This window comes from Phycodurus eques, chromosome 9, assembly GCF_024500275.1.
Source record: "Phycodurus eques isolate BA_2022a chromosome 9, UOR_Pequ_1.1, whole genome shotgun sequence".
NCBI classification, from domain to species: domain Eukaryota; kingdom Metazoa; phylum Chordata; class Actinopteri; order Syngnathiformes; family Syngnathidae; genus Phycodurus; species Phycodurus eques.
In genome coordinates, this window is record NC_084533.1 from 7,761,100 (window position 1) to 7,778,788 (window position 17,689).

Consider the following 17,689-nt stretch of genomic DNA (forward strand, 5'->3'; position numbering starts at 1 on the left):
TAATGATGTTTTAATAGAAAAAAAAAGTCTTTTAATACAGATTTTCTAGCAGCTTGATGACTCAGTTTCAGATTTAGTAACATTTAGCCTACTGGCCTTATTATTATTTTTAAATTATCATATAAAAAGGAGAAGCCTGCAAGCGAGGATAAATCAAACAGCTCCAAAGAGAGGCAATCGTGGTTTACTACAGCAACCTCTCTGGAGGTTATCACACAGTCACACGTGTCAACAACAAAGCAAAGACAGAGAGCACTGAAAAAAGCTCAGCAATAAAAGGAAAAAGAAATAAGAGTTCCAGTCTTTAGAATGACAAATAAGCATCAGTAACACAGCCCACAGAGTTTGTAGAGCATTAATAAAACGGCTACACTTTATAATTATTACCAAAAATGATTTAAGTGACTGTGGCTCTGGCAGAGTATTCGTGCATGAAATGCCCCATGGCATTGAATGAGGTTTTATTGTCTAGATTTTTGCTAAGTCATTGCTCAGTTTTATGTATAACATGAAGACTTAAAGCTCCTGCTGGACATATCGTTGCTATTGTTCGCAAACAAACAGTAAAAGAGTAGGCAAAAGATTGAGGTCAGTAGAAGAGAAAAAAATGGCACATTTTGTGTGAATAACAAATGTTTTGACACTAACAAATTCTCTCTTTTATCATTACTTTCTGCGTTAGTCCCAAAGAGTCTAATGAGGAGAGTGACTGATTTGTTCTCTTGGGATAAGTCAATGTCAGCAACTGTTACATGAAATGTAGCTGAAAATATTGACCACACAAGTGATTATATACATAACACCAAAAGCTTAGTTGGGCTTCATTTAGTCATATGCAGGACAAGTTTAACAATCAGCTTTGTCCTTCTAAGTGCAGCCAGCTCGGATGAATGCACGTGACCTGCATAGCATCTCAGGCACCAAAGAAAGACGTTTTTTTTTTTTTAGCGTAAGACTATTAGAAATGAACAACGAAAATGTCTAATTTAAATTAATCATTAAAAGTAAAATATTACACACACTCATAGGGTTACGGTTGTAGCTAAATTTTGTTTGACGTGATTTTAGTAATAATAAGTAATAATGAAAAATTGTCTTTAAAAAAAAAAAAAAAAAAAATTCTTCCCTTCCCTCATTATTCTGGCATTTTGCAAATAGTTTTGGTAATTTTAACTGACCTTAAATAGGAAAGGTTCTCTCTGATTTAATTTCAGACAGTGAAAAAAAAAAAACAGCATATGTGTTTTTTAATATAGTGTATGTCAACATCTAGTTTCAACTGTTTGTACTGTAAACTTTGGCTGATAAAGAGAAAACTTTGCTAAATTTTGAAAAATGAAGTAAGCAGGTGTTGAAGTTGGAATTGCTAGGAAGTGTACCTAAACAGAGAATTCTGTAACTGTTCAGACCGGTCTGAAAAGGTAGATTTGTTTTTGAATTGAGGTTACTGCTGTGAGTCAAGTGTCTCACTTGTAGTCCTTGTGCCACTATTAAAAAATAAAATTAAAATTAAAATACAAAAAAATACAAAAATAAAAAATAAAACATTCAGAAAATTTAAAAACAAAACGCTAAACACTGAAACTGAGTAAAAGTAGTAATATTCACAGTAACAACACTAAAAATGTAATTGAGATACAACCTTTACATAAACATTTACTTTTCCGCTTATTGTTCTACTCATTGTTAGACATCAGTATACTAATTTACAGTAGTCTAAAAATATTTCATTTATTAATGAGTAAATGATCAAATCACTCAACATTAGTGCGTAACTGGTTAAGGGGATCTGAAACCTGTTTACTTTGTTATATTTGAAAGACTCACTAGCTTGTATGAACTAGCTAGAAATAGCTAGTGCACAGAAAATTTATGCAAACTGTATTTTTTAATTTACCCGACATTTTCCGTCAAATTGGATGTAAAAATAATGTACCACTACCAAGTCAATCAAGAGGCCTGTGTTTTTATGCTTAAATGCATTTTTTTTTCATCAGATAATTAGACCACCTGTCTGTCAATGTCAATCTCACTGTAGCATGCAGCCATTTAAAATATGACATTTGTAAATCTTTGAGTGATAATATGAAGCAGATTATTCAACATGAATTAAAATTGGATTATGGTGAAAAACCATACATTTTGGTTGTTTCATTTAAGGATGTTAGCTTATGTGGCTAGCTAGAACTAGCTTGATTCTGTCACCTTGTGATTGGTTATTTAGTTGGAAAATAAATGTAACAATATGTCAGTCCATCGATGACCCTATTTTATATCCACACTTATCTGAGGTTCATTATTCGTGTTTCTTTTACCCCTTAAAGATTGTAAGAAATGAGCTTTGTGATTGAAATAATCTACAGATTTGGAGCAAATATGTAAGAAAATGTAATCGAAGCACGAATGAGAGGATTAGTGAATAAGAAAACAAAAAAAAAGGAAAATTAAATCTCTCCTTCTAGTCAGTTGACCCAGTTTGAGTTCACTGTTGAAGAGAATACATGGTAGAAGTGGATAAAGAAGAAATTCTCCCCGCATGGGAAAGCTCCAAGCGCCTTTTTAAATGTGACAAAAATTCTACTGTCATTAAGACGACCCTAACTTAAAACAATACACAGTGCAAATGACGGGGAAAAAAAACCAGGACTGACCCATGAAAGTTACAAATTAAGTAGCGTCATTTAAAACCATACTCCCAAAAATCTTGACAGAACAATAAAAGATGTGAAGGATTTGAAAACAAAAAGCCAAATTTGATGAAGCGTTGCATTGAATTTGATATGAGCACATATCATGAAATGCAATATGAACAACATTTCCCTTGTCTTTGCGTATCCTTCCTCAGTTGCACTTCTGTCTCCCGTGACGCCGGTTGGTGAAGTAGTTAATGCTGCAAGTGTATTTTCAGGTGAACTGAGGCTGATTGTTTTTGTTTTTTTTCCCCCCTCTCGTGATATTAGCAACATATACACTTTGTTTCCCAGGGAGTTGTCTCAGTGTGAAAATGGTAAATGGACTGCCTTTATATAGCGCTTTAACTACACCATCACAGTGCCCAAAGCGCTTCACAAAGCCTCACAGTCACCCCGTTCACACACACATTCATACAACAATGGGCGGCTGAGCCACAGCCGCCGCTGTATAGAGAAGATATGAAGATACAGTAAAAGCTGTAATCAAAATCAGAGGTGGAGCACCCAGACTACGTTTCCCTGTGAGAATACGAGTTGAACTGCTTGTTACCATTACAGAATTCAAAGACAGGCTTTTCATGTCACGACCAATGTTGATTGAACCGGAGACGTTGCTTGTCATGCCATCATGCCCACGAAAAAAGAAAGTCCGTTTCCTTTCTGCCATGTAATTCAACTTAATGCCATCACAAGTTGAAGCAAATATGGCAGAGAAAGTACTCATCCTCCATTTTAAAAGGTAATGGATAAGTCACACTCACTGATAAAAGTACAGTACATCATAAAATAATATTTTGTAAAAGTGACAAAGTATACTGTTGATTGTACATTCGTGACAATACCTCATGTATTTAAAAGATATTCTGTTTGGATTTCCAAATCACAACAAAGTATTAAGCTAAGGTTTTGAGCTAAAAATCCCAAGTATAAACTACCATTATTGGTAAAAATATTAATAATAATAATAAATTCTTCATTTTATTCCTCCTTGAGGTATTTTACGTGTTAATATTTTGCTGCCTTCCCAGACTGTGTTTCGCGTCACCTCCTTAACTTGTATAGCGGTGAGCCTTCTTATCATCACCAATACAGCTTTAAACCTGATCACACAAGTTTCTCTTAACAACAAACCACAATCAAGGTTAAAGGAGGAGGCGAAATTAAAGGTCGGCAATGGGCTGCTCCCTCAAGTGCAATCTAGAGGGTAATCTAAGGATGACAAATGGTGTTTAAGGATGGGAAACATTTTCTACCGGTCATGTATAAACATATGTTACCATTATAAGTCAGATATGTGTCACTGTGTCAATGTAGCCGGGCAGCATGTCTCCATTGGAGCAGCTCTTTGGTGTCGGTTGGGCATTGGGCAACATGTGAGCGGACGTTTCTTCTGGTGCTGCCGTCTGCCCACGGTTCAGCCGGCGGTGAATGAGGGGTACAAAGAACAGAACAACCCCTCCAATCATGGGAGGCACACCAGCTGCAGAGAAGGCCACCATGTAGTCCCCAAAGTAGTCGTGAAGAAGACCTGTGACGTGGAGAAAGAAGACTCAATTATAAATCAAATCCCCAATGTTTGTAAAATACAGTGTGGATGGTAGGGCTCGAAAGGTTTATTGCAGTCTTTACAGATTCTCCAAAATTCATATGAATCTTTAGCCATGTTGCATATCTGGAAGACACCAATTCCTAATTACTTTCATTGTTAGGGCAGTCAGGGCCTTCTCTGCTTGCCCAAGCACTATCAGAAGCACGGACTTCAATTCTAATATTCCTTCCATGAAATTCCATTAATTTATTCCCAAACATCTATTCTTTTCATTTCCTAGCATTTCACTTGTTTGCAGTGCTTCCAGGAAGTCTATGTTAGATTCAGTGATGCCGGTAACACGTTACAAAGTAACTCCATTACTCAAAAAATGTGGCCCGGTGACGTCATAAGTAATCTAACGCATTACTCTTTATATTAGAGTAGTATTAGTGAGATTACAGTTACTTTGATTTATCTGCCAATAGTTACTTTTTGGTTCGCGACAACCAAATATTGATCTGCTTTTGAATAAAAGATCATTGTTTACTCTTACAATGATCGACATGCCGCTCGCTACTTTTATTTATCCATTGTTGCGTGCGTGATCTATTTTTAGACTTCATCTTCGACTTCCGCATAGGGCGGCGTAGCGCCAATCCAACGTGATCACTAGTGTCATTTGACTCCAATTCACCATTTTGCCGGAACAAGGCAGTCACATGACCGCACACAAACTCTCCGTGGGCCAATCAAAGTGAATTTTTGGGGGAAGAACAGCTACGTGAGTGTTTACTTTTCAGACTCCGAAAAAAAACAGTTTTGTCATGTGGCATAGTCTTAAATTATGACTGCCCAAACGTAGATATTTCAGCCCACTTTTAATTTGAGAAAACACCTAGTGGTCAGTTGCAGATGTCTCTGTCTCTCTCTCTCTCCGTCTCTGTCACACACACACACTCACACACACTTTGTCAATAAGTCTGGTCAGCAAAAAGCATCTTCATTCAGTCATTTCAGAGAGTAAAGCAAATAATGTTTTTCTAGGGCCCACTGCATGTGTTGGTTTTTGTTTAGTTCAAAACTAAAATGGTGGCAGGTGTGTGTGGACTCCCATATATTATTTTATTTATTTTATTTTATTTGACGTTCATACTCTTATTTAAAAAATAAATAAATAATTTTTAAAAAAAGTTACTGACGAGTTACTCCTTACTTGAGTAGTTTTTTTACGGAGTACTTTCTTAGTCAAGTAGATATTTGGAGGACAACTTTTTATTTTGACTTGAGTCATATTATTCTAAAGTAACAGTACTCTTACTTGAGTACAATATTTGGCTACTCTACCCACCTCTGCAAGACATTAGACTGTTCTAAAAATACACTTTTAAAGTCAAACATGCACGATGCCAGCGCAGCACGTCCCTAATGAGATTATGTGAGCCATAATGTCTTAACTTATTTTATTTATGTTTTACACATCCTAAAGATTATCCATGCAATATTTCCATTACTTTTCCAAACAGAGCTGGAAAATGCATTTTCAATTTCCATAACTTTGCCAGGTTTTTCATGACCGTACGAACCTGTAATGTTGACTTTTGACATCTGATTTAACTGATTTAATAGACTTGGTTCTTTTACTACAGTTGAAAACAGACTTGATAAAGGCTAACTAATCTATAGACAGATATTTTTTTACGATGGCACATTGAAATCTCATATACTTTGTTTCAGGCTACAACTGCATCCACCATTACAAGGTTGCCGTAATAAATACATTAAAATAACAACAATTGAAGCCATAATTTAGTCATGATTGTGATTATAGAGTAATAATTATGTATTGTAATTGAACAGTATGGAGAATTCTTTTGATCCTGTTTCATACAGCAATATAATGCAATAAATGCCCCACAGTAATGTTTTTGACATGATTTAAAAAAAATATGGAAATTCAGACAAATTGTTCTGGAAATTAATTTCTATAGTTTGACAGCTCTGTATCTGGGAAACAAAGAAAATTTAAACCAAGCATCACGGGACAGGCCTGGAAAGTGAGTCAGTTTCACTGTTTGTTTTCTGTGTTCCATCCACCCATCATCTATACTGCTTATCCTGGGCAGAATCAAGTGGGGCAGGAGCCTAACCCAGCTGATTTAGAGCAAGAGGCGGAATACATGGGACAAATCACCAGTCAATCATTTTATGCCACAATCATTTACACTCGCAACTATGGCAATAAACCAACCATAGATTTTAAAAGCCCTCAGGCTGGGTATTGTACTAGTGAGGCAACAGTGCTCATCACTAAGCACAAAACTCTCGACCACTCCAAGTACTGATCGAATTTCCAGATGCCCTAACATGCTAGAATGTTTTAAGTCATGCACATCTCCTGTTTAAAATCAAATTGAGAGTGAGGGTTAAAAGACGGCGTAAGAAAGAGCATGCCTGAGTCAACAAATAAATGCTTTGCCCTCCATGCTCACATTAGATGGCTATAACTTATGACTTTAAAGACAGGGAAGGTCGGCTTGGAGGAGGTTGGGGAGATGAAAAAAAGAGCTGAGCACAGTGATCCTAATATGCACTCTTCTTTAGCCTGAGGACAAATCCCCAAGACGGCCTACAGTTGGCTCCAGGCCCATACCTTTCCACACATTGTCCTCTTAGCATTATGCAGCTGCACACTCCCAACCCCACAGATACATGTTTCAGTCTTTGTTCAGGTCAAGTGCTGAAGTTTACGTTTACCAATATCGATAAACTAGCACATCTCTCTGGATTACAACCTTCAGTGTTACAGTGCATATAAAATAAGTTAAAAAGCTAGTCCCTCACCTGCAATGGGTGGGCCTGCAGTCATTGGAAGAGACATAAGGCCTAACAGGTATCCTATGGCCTGCGAGGCCTGCATGGGCCCAACCAGCTCAAACGCTATGGGAGCCATCATGGTAAGGAAGCATCCATCACACAGTCCCAGGAATACACACACAACCACAAGTTCCTCGAAGAGGGAACATTGAGGGATCATAATGGACATGAGGCCCAGGGCTATGAAGGACACCACCTATAAAAAACAGAAGAGACGCATGACATTGTTCTTAAATGTTCTTAGAATAGATAACCATATTGTGTTCCATTATTTGTGCAAATGAGCATGTGCGGGATTTCCATATACAGTGTATTTGTTTACATTTTAAACAATGTTCTACACTGCAAGACAAATATGGTTAATTTTTTTATTTCGAGGTGTGGTTATTTACGCTAACTGCTTTCTGTGTTTATTTATTTATTATTCATGGAGGGTAGGTTGGCAGAAAATGATGGGCAAAATGCAGTGTCAATTTTTGCAGGTGGTATTTATGAACCTGCATTCCATAGAGTGCAAAAAGGTACTCAAAAAACAAAGAACATTCACTTTACTATGATGTCTTGACGGGGGATATATCAAATACACTCGATATATTGCGGATTGCTGCGAGTGAGATGTATGACAATCACGACTATTAAGTACAAATCCTCACGTTTTCATCTTTCATTCACTGCTATTGCGCCTCTCACAGTAAGCAGCACACTCCTTCGCCCATCCAGAAAACCCGTGCGCATGTGTTTGCATCAGCCTAAAACTGAGAATATTTAATTTCCATGTTCAAAATCCAACTGTGGCGTCTGCTTGATTCATTATATTGGTGTAATTTAATGTACAGAAGCGGCGGAAGTGTTTTTTCTGGTCACGTCAACTCCTGTGACAGGCAGAACCTCAGGCCAATGTGCGGCCATATTAGTCCGCCGCCGAGTAATATTCAGAATTACATCTCTGTGTGGGTGGTGGACGTGTGGAATGGATCGAGGTGCCAGTGTTTAAGTAGTACGAAACAGCCTATGACGTCAGCGACGGCGAGCTTTTGGTGTGTTTGGATGATGTGCCTTGAAAAATATCATATTTTAATACGTGTTTAATAAAGTGTGCTGTGTATGTACACAATAGCTATGAAGTCTAATATGCTTAGTTACATGTCTTGGCCTCTAATTTAAGGTGAGCACGGAGAAACGACTTCAGCAGAAATTGAAAACAAACCTCTTACTAACATAAAGAAAGGCAAATTTTGAGGACAGGGACAATGGATTATAATTTAAAATACAAGTACACAAATAACACATGGCAGTTCATCTCAAACCTACTCTATTCTACTGTGCTCTCTCTTTTCTTGTCTTTTAGGACTGAATCACTCTTAGCAATATCCAGCAGTTTTTCATAATGGAAGTCTTGTGTGGCTGCAGATTAGGATCTGCAGCCAAACTATTGAAACTTACACTGAATGAACTTTGAAATTTACTAACATGTCTGTGCCAAGGGCTCAGTCAAATAAACAACGGTTTCATAAGAAGTTAATAGTTAATTTGAAGTTTTAAAGGTGGAGGTTAGTATTCAGATTTTTCTAGAAATGCAGCAAACTGTGTTCTTTTGCTCTTCACCATGGAAAGTGTAATTGCATACCCCAATTCCAATGAAGTTGGGACGTTGTGTGAAATGTAAATAAAAACAGAATATAATGATTTGTAAATCCTTTTCAACCTGTATTCAATTGAATAAACTACAAAGACAAGCTATTTAATGTTCAAACTGATGAACATTGTTTTTTTGAAAATATTCTCTCATTTTGAATTTGATGCCAGCAACACGTTCCAAAAAAAAGGAATACTCAAAAACACCCTTATGTCAATCTTCGCATCCCGTTGTTTACGATCACTGGGCTTCATCTTGTCAACTCAAACGCGAACAGATACACTCGTTACCATGGCGATGACAACAATAATGGATCGCGCCATGTGTTTATAAGAACAAAATGGGGGAAAAAGGTGGTCACCCGTGCTCAGGAGAGGGCGTTCATTTAAGGCTTGCTTGAGGTATGTTCACGTACTTTTAAAACGATATGGCTCACAAGCAGGCAACAAAACGTTATGTAGCCTAGCAAGCTAGTGGTACCACTAACGGTTGTAAGCGAACATGCAGGTGTTCTGTCTAATCATGCTCTAATGTTTTGGTGCTTGTGAAGTAATTTAATTACAATAAAATAATTGAATTACAGTAAGTTATCACCCATTATTTCTGTCATGCTAAATTGCCCGTAGGTGTGAATGTGAGTGCAAATGTTTGTTTATATGTGCCCTGCGATTGGCTGGCGACCAGTTCAGGGTGTACCCCGCCTCTTGCCCGAAGATAGCTGGGATAGGCTCCAGCACGCCTGCGACCCTAGTGAGGATAAGCGATACAGAAAATGGATGGATGGATGTTGTAACATTAGTTTGACCTGACTGATTACAATACATGATCTGACGAGAGCAGTGATTTCTAGCCTTTATGGAGCCAAGGCACATATTTTACAATTGAAAAATCTCACGGCACACCAACAAACAAAAATGTCACAAAAAGTGGATATATTAATTACTGTATATACTTCCTGCCATCTAATAGAAGACCATTCATTTGTCTGTCACTATGCCTCACTGGCATAAATAGATGAACAAAGATACATTATTTACTGTAAATATAATTTTTTTAGCAATTAAGTACGGAAGTATATACAGTAAATGAACAATGCATTTAAGTAGACACATTGCGCCATTTTGTGATCGGATCAGTGATCGGTTATCGATTTTTTTTAAACTCGCTGATCGGTGACCAGCCCCCAAAATCCTGATCGTGTAAAGCCTAATCTACAGTCCATAATATAATCTCTCTATGTAAACGGCAAGGTCGAAAACCAACACTGAATGGCCATGACCTTCGATTCCTCAGGCATCATTGCATTAAAAACCGGCATCATTATGTAAAGGATATTGCCGCGTGGGCCCAGGAACACTTCAGAAAGCCATTGTCAGTTAACACAGTTTGTCACTACATCTACAAATGGTCAAGTTATAACCTGACCATGCAAAACGAAAGCCAAATATCAACAACACCCAGGAATGCAGCGGGCTTCTCTGGGCTCAAGCTCATCTGAGATGGACTGATTCAAAGTGGAAAAAGTATCCTGCGGTCTTACGAGTCCTTATTTTAAATAGTTTTTGAAAATCATGGATATCGTTTCCCCCAGGCCAAAGAGGAAAAGGATCATCTGGATTGTTATCAGCGCAAAGTTCAAAAGCCAACATCTGTGATGGTATGGGGGTGTGTTCATGCCCATGGCTTGGGTAACTGTATAACACCTCTTGCAGCTCCTTCCCACAGGTAGGCGCTACCAAACAATGCAAACTAAAACAAGCAGACATTCCAACAGCTTCTTCCCTCTTTCCATTAACTTCTTAAACAGTTAACTTACAATTCCATTGCAACATGCTGCCAATTTTTTGTCTTGAGTTTGTTGTCACATTTCTGTTGGGCCAATTATACATTACTCGTGCACTCTCTGTAGTAGTCTCGCCACGCTGCTCTGTTTGCTTATCTGTTGTTGACCAATATCCGCCACTCATGTGCCTGAGTAGCATCTGCAACATTTGCACAATTGACATTGTCCCAGATTATCGCAATACTAGTCTAGTTTAAACTGCATATATTTCTTGAAGTCTCTATATATATGTATATATATTTATATATCTATATATATGTATATATATTTATATATATGACCACAATGTGACCTACTACGCAACATCCATCATCCATGACGTTTAAATTTGTGTTTAAAAATGCATAGCTGAAATTTAAGAACTGTATGGGTTGTGTTTGTCTGCTAACAAAATATATAAATGCTTATACAGAATAAACACAATGTATCCCACCTGGTTAGATACGATTACTGATCAAGCTGCAACAGTTTAAATTTCAACTAAATGTTCAAGGCTCCAGACAGGACATGACAAAAGACATGAAGCAAAGTCACTGGCTTCAAACTCTCCACTGTCATTCATTTCCTCACCTGCATGTAGATCTTCTTCAGAGCAGGAATTAGGTCCCCAACTTTGCCGAAAGTGAGGCGTCCCACTCCTGATGACGCTCCGATACACACAAGGAGTACCCATTCCTTCTTGGCCCCCTTGAACCGCTCCTCGACAAAGTTGATCTGTCACACAGATTGAGCCAGGTCGGTGCTACAGAAAACTAACAAAATGTCACACAACCTTCTGGAAAACATCATGTTTTGTTCTATACTTAAGAAGTAGATTATGCACTCGGTAAAATGTCCTGAAATAACCCAAATGTTAACTTTTGGAACAGCATAGCAGGAATATACTGTATGTGTATATGTATATATTGGTCAGAAGCCAGCAACTCAGCCACACTCCTAAATCAGATCCAAAACACAAAGCCACCCTCTGATTTCTTTCCTGAACACGTTGAACTATTTGCGTTCGTTTGAACAGCTTGTTATGTATGAATGGCCATAGGATAGGCATGTTTCAGGATACAGAGAGGCCATACAGGATAGGTTTCCTGAAATGGTCAGGCCATTACAAAGACCGGGGATGTGTTTACATCTGGGCCTGGGCCTGAAACAACAGGTCTGGCAGAGGGAGGCCGTAGCTGAAACATCCGAAATCTGGATATAAGGGTATCAACTTCACAGCTCTGTGCTGCAGTTTTACACTGCATCCTCAATAATTAGTTACATTTTCTAGATTAAAGTATGAATTGAAATAAGTGCACTGTAATTTGATGTCACTACGCTTCTAAATATAAGAGAAGCCACAGTTTAAGAGCAATTCTTATAAACTTATTACAGTACAATGCTACTGACATAAACATGTCTGATCTTCACTATTTGTGTACCCAGCACACGTTCAGGTAACAAAGCCAACAGAAAATTAAGATTTTCCATACAGTAAAACCCTGACATAAATGCTCTCAATCTCCGTATTTCCCAAGTGAGGTGAGGGACTAAATATTTAAAAACATGTGATTACACAAGCCCTGCTTTAATCCACCATACTGTGGTTTCTCCAAGTCTATCACATGCATTAATATTGCTAAAATCCCCTCAATAAAACCTATTTGTGTTACAGTGCCACCTCGATATCACTGATATACAATATCACTTAAACTGCAGTTGACAAACTCTGATAGTTCCAGAATTGGCCGCTGTTGTTTACTGGCGTTGTGGCACAATACAAGCAGAAAATGGGACTGACGTATTTCCGGGTCACAAATAGAGTATACAATACCACTAAATCCAACAATAAGATGTGCCTCCCGTGCGTATGTGCCGGCCATGTTGAATGTGGCACATTCCCATGGCATGCTGATGATGGCTCTGTCTAATGTCTATTGTGAATAGAGAACTGCACACAGAGAGAGGGGCATGGCAGCAGTGTTAACTCACAGGAATACAAAACAGTCTCTGGAGTCTGGTAAATGCTATTTTTGGTACAGTAATAGTTTTTTATTTTATTTATTTATTTATTTATTTTGTCAAGCCGGTCGTCTATGGAAACGGCTTAGGAACTAGGAAGCACACTAATTCGTCGCGGCTCATGAAAGCGACCGGCCTCAATTTGCCTACCATGACTACGTCAACAATGTCACCATGAACAAGCAAACCAACGTGGTAAGTTGGGAGAAAGTTTAAACATTTTCAAACATTTTCAAGCTTTTTTAGATTTATTTAAGTACAGAACAATGCATTTGTACTGTTCTGGGTGTTTTAGGCCATGAAAAATGTACAAAACAATAATTTTGTATTGTACAGTAATATGGGTGCATATGGCCACAAAAAAAAAAAAGTCCTTGAATGTAAAGGGAGAATCGGCTAGAACGGACGACCCCCTGCCCCTATTAGTCCAATTTAGTGAGGTTCCACTGTATTTCATTCCCTCACCTAATGAGACTCGATGAAAGAATTGAAAAGTAATCGGTTCGATAAGCATTATCGAGAATGAAACCAGAATCACTAAATTCTTATCGATTCCCACCCTTAACTGCTTAGAGGACGATGTTTAAGCACAACATGAAAATATGTTTATTCTACAAGGCACAGAAAATGGCAATCAGGAGGGTACAGACGAAATTATTCTCATGAGCCATATTGAGGCAGGGAAAAATAAAGTATGCAATGGAACAAGAGCGTAATGTTCTTACCAGATGGACATAAGGCACAAAGTAGCCCAGTACAGCCGTAGCAACTCCAAACGCCCACACACGGTAAGTGAGGATGTGAAACACTCGCAGGTTGAAGTACTTTCTGATCCCCGCCAATACCTTATGCCACCAGCTCCCGCTCTGAGGAGTCGCCCCTGCCTGGATATGGGACTTAGCAGGGCCAGTTGGTCCCATGCAGGGTCCAGCAGGTAGCAATGGCTTGAATGTTAGCGCCAGTAAGGCTTGCACAAGCATAAATAAGCTTAGTATCTGGAAGGTTCTGCTGAGTCCCAGCGGCTCCACTACTTTGTTCAGCAAAACCGGAAGACCCATGGAGAAGAGGCTGGCACCTGCCGTCACCACCCCATTTGCAAGGCCCAGGCGCTGGCGAAAGTAGTGGCCAAGGATAACCAAAGAGGGTTGGAAAGCGAAGGAGGATCCACAGCCAAACAGTATTCCATAAGTGAAATAGCGGAGGCTCAAGGAGCTAAAATAGAAAAACAGACAATCACAAATTAATTGGATGGCTTTACAGAGTGATTCAGTCACTAATCCACCAATTCCTTTCATGGAAACATTTACTTTGAAATTATTACTTTACATGACGGTGCAACATAAATAGAAAAATATTTCCTAATTGGCTTGAGCATAACGCTCACGTTGGCACTTTTTAAACTTTTTATGCGCACACATGAAAAAACTTACCTCTGCTCTTAACATACCAGTTAGTCAGTGTTAAACAGTTTCTAAATTTATGTGCTTGCTTTGCATTGCTAGAGTATAATCTAATCTGCTCATTAGCCATAGGCGTTTTAATGGGACCTATAAATGCCAGCATGCATCTACCATGCGGTGAAAGCTAACAGGTGGTGAAAATTATTTAAAACATTTTAAAACTACAATTTATTACCATGGAATCCATGCCAGAGGCCAATATTTCAATTTCAAGGATTAAAATGGATCCCTCAGGCACCATGCATGTCTCATGTTTTAGAGCAGACCATGCTATAGCGCGCACCCACCCAAGTAACATAAAATGGCTGGTTCACAAGAGGTTCACACACTGGCAAAACAGCTAACCATTCAACCTATGTTGAACAAATCAGTTATCTGTTCATTACTGTACAACACTAAATAATTCTTATTTGGTTAGTCTCAGGAGAGAATTGGTTAGTCTCAGGAGAGAATTTTCGGCCAAAAACGTCAAATTCATAATCTGCAATACATTAATGAATAGGGAGCAATTGCATCTTACTTTGCAAAAGATGTACTCAGCAATCCGATGAATGCCAGGATTGCCCCACTGACCGCAGTTTTCCGACAGCCAAAGTGGTCCGTAAACATGCTGACCACCGGTGAACAGAAGAAAATCATCCCCATGGCGAGAGCCCCGACCCAGGCTACAGAGATAATGGAGACATGATGTCAGACTGCATTAGATCAATGAATGTGTTGTAGAAGTCACCTGAAGAAAATTAATGCAATGAAACAATTGCAATTGCACCACAACGAATCAAACCATGTCACAGGAGATGGGGTGTGTAAACATAAAAACAATGAGGATAGATGGATATTTCTTCTTCCATGAAAACTGAGTTGGGAATAAAAAGATGTACAAAAAGCCACTTGTATAATTTGTACATAACTCACATGTAGGTGAACCAAACAGTTAAGAACCCGTTATACATGCAAAATTTTCAAAACAAGTGATATATATATCCTCTCATCCTGTGTGATTTACCTTTTATGATAATGGATATGATTTCAATGCAACTTCTATACAGGTATTCACGTCACGTTAAAAAAAATAATAATAATTTTAATGATGGTTAAGTACATCCAAAAGTTGATAAAAGTCAGTCTGTGGTGCAATGTCCATGCAGTGACAAAAACAGTGATCCAAATGACGCACAGAGACAGTGTTCAAATGCAAACAAACTGTTTGGCTGTAGTTACCTGAGGAGCAAACGTAAGTAACTTTGATCAACCTGAACCTAGAGGCCATGCTATTCTAAGTACAACCCACGACCTTTCCCTGAGACTGAGACCATATGGACTAATTAACCTGGTCACATGTCACAGGTCACAGTCTCAAATACATTGTGCCATTATATACACCCATGGTACCAGTACCCAGAAACAGGTTCGTTTTTTTCTAATTCATCAAAACATTACAAGCGTATATTCCCCTTCTCAGTGGTTTTAATGCAACAAACACAGAGGTGACTAGGTTCAGCAAATAGCACCGTTAGCCTGCAGGCCTCATACGTATGTACAGGTGTGTGTACATATAGCACTTTAAATAAGTCACAGTGTGTACAGTATGTACAAAGCCTTAAAGCTTAACCAAAGAAAATAAATGTGAGCAGCATGGATGTTCTGACAGAGGCTGCTCATGTTTAGCTTATTCAATAATCCTAATAAAAAATATTATTAATTATTATTATTATCATTATTATACGGCAACAGTGAAGGAGGGAGGTCAGAAAGTTATGGCGGGTTGAGGTTATTGATGGTATTGAAGGTGCAGATCAGTATTTTATATTTGCTGCAGTATTGGAGATGGAGCCAATTGTTGCAGGCCAGGAGTGATTGGGTAAGTGGAGGGGTCCATGTGATAATACGGACAGCAGAGTTCTGGAAAAGTTGTAGTTTTTATAGTGACTTGTGCGGGAGACCAAACAGAAGAGTGTTACAATAATCCAAGTGGTATGTGATGAGGCTATGAACAGCAGCAGTTTGGGGGGTGAGGGATGGACGGAGACAATGTTTCGTGAGTGAAAGCATGCCAACCGGGTGATGTTTTTGTGTCCTTTGAAGGAGCGACTGCTGTCGAGGATGACACCCAAACTCTTAACCTGAGGGGAGGGGGAAATTTTCAAGTGTAATGGAAAACTGTCAACAATTTTGGCTAGCATTGACTTGGCACCTATGAGCAGGATTTCAGTTTTATAACTATTGAGTTGTAGAAAGTTGGGTGAGAACCAGTGTTTGAGTTCACAGAACCAGTCAGTATGGGGAGAAGGAGGAAGAGTGGCAGTGGGTTTGGTGGAGAGGTAGAGCTGGGTGTCAACCAGATATCCCTGCAAGCGTAAATTGAATTTACGGAAACTATTGGCAGGAGGAAGGATGTAGGTGAAAAAGACGAGGAGGCCCAAGACAGAGCCCTGGGGGACACCAAATGAAATGTGGGGCCGATCGGATTTGAGTGAGTTAATTTGAACAGACTAGGTATGGACAGGTAAAAACTGAACCACTGGAGGAGGGTATGTGTAATGCCAATCTCTGTTCATGAGGATGGTGCGGGAAATCGTATCAAAAACTGTAGTGAGATCAAGGAGGATGAGGATGGCGAGTAGGCCAGAGTCAGCAGCCAGGAGGAGGTTGTGATCTTGAGTGCTGTTTCCGTGGTATGGAGGGGGTGGAACCCAGACTGCAATTGTGCATGGAGATTATTGGAAGTGAGGTAGGATTGGAGCTCCCTGCAGCTGAAAAACACCCCCACAGCATGATGCTGCCACCACCATGGTTCACTGTTGGAACTGTATTGGACAAGTGATGAGCACTGCCTGGTTTTACCGCTTAGAATTAAAGCCAAAAAGTTCTATATTGGTCTCAGCAGACCAGAGAATCTTATTTCTCACCATCTTTGACTCCTTCAGATGTTTTTTTTTAACAAACTCCATGCAGGCTTTCATGTGTCTTCCACTGAGGAGAGGGTTCCATCGGGTCACTCTGCCATAAAGCCCCAACTGGTGGAGGGCTACAGTGATGGTTGACTTTCAAGAACTTTCTCCCATCTCCCGACTGCATCTCTGGAGCTCAGCCACAGTGATCTTTGGGTTCTTCTTCCCCTCTCTCACCAAGGCTCTTCTCCTCCGAATGCTCAGTTTGGCCGGAAGGCCAGCTCTAGGAAGGGTTCTGGTGGTCCCAAACATCTTTCGTTTAAGGATTATGGAGGCCACTGTGCTCTTAGGAACCTGAAGTGCGGCAGAATTTTTTTTGTAACCTTGGCCAGATCTGCGCCTTGCCACAATTCTGTCTGAGCTCTTCAGGCAGTTCCTTAGACCTCATGATTCTCATTTGCTCTGACATGCACTGTGAGCTGTAAGGTTTTATATAGACAGGTGTGTGGCTTTCCTAATCAAGTCCAGTCAGTACAATCAAACACAGCTGGACTCTAATCAAGGTGTAGAACCATTTTAAGGATGATCAGAAGAAATGGACGGCGCCCTAGTTAAATATATGAGTGTCACAGCAAGGGGTCTGAATACTTGCAGCTGCGTGATATTTCAGTTTTTCTTTTTTAATAAATCTGCAAACATTTCAACAATTCCATTTTTTTCTGTCAATATGGGGTGCTGTGTGTACATTAATGAGGAAAAA

The 17,689-nt window shown here is 39.2% G+C and overlaps 1 protein-coding gene across 1 annotated transcript in view; it reads right to left on the reverse strand.

Annotated features, from left to right (window-relative positions):
- Positions 1–17,689, reverse strand: part of slc16a2 (solute carrier family 16 member 2) — a 27,297-nt gene continuing 9,608 nt past the window's right edge. The window contains exons 2-6 of the mRNA XM_061685167.1: positions 14,559–14,703; positions 13,304–13,790; positions 11,148–11,291; positions 7,066–7,294; positions 1–4,221 (exon numbers count right to left, since the gene is read on the reverse strand). Coding sequence (XP_061541151.1) covers positions 3,980–4,221; positions 7,066–7,294; positions 11,148–11,291; positions 13,304–13,790; positions 14,559–14,703 — 1,247 coding nt within the window. The 3' untranslated portion in view covers positions 1–3,979. The remainder of the gene's footprint in view (positions 4,222–7,065; positions 7,295–11,147; positions 11,292–13,303; positions 13,791–14,558; positions 14,704–17,689) is intronic.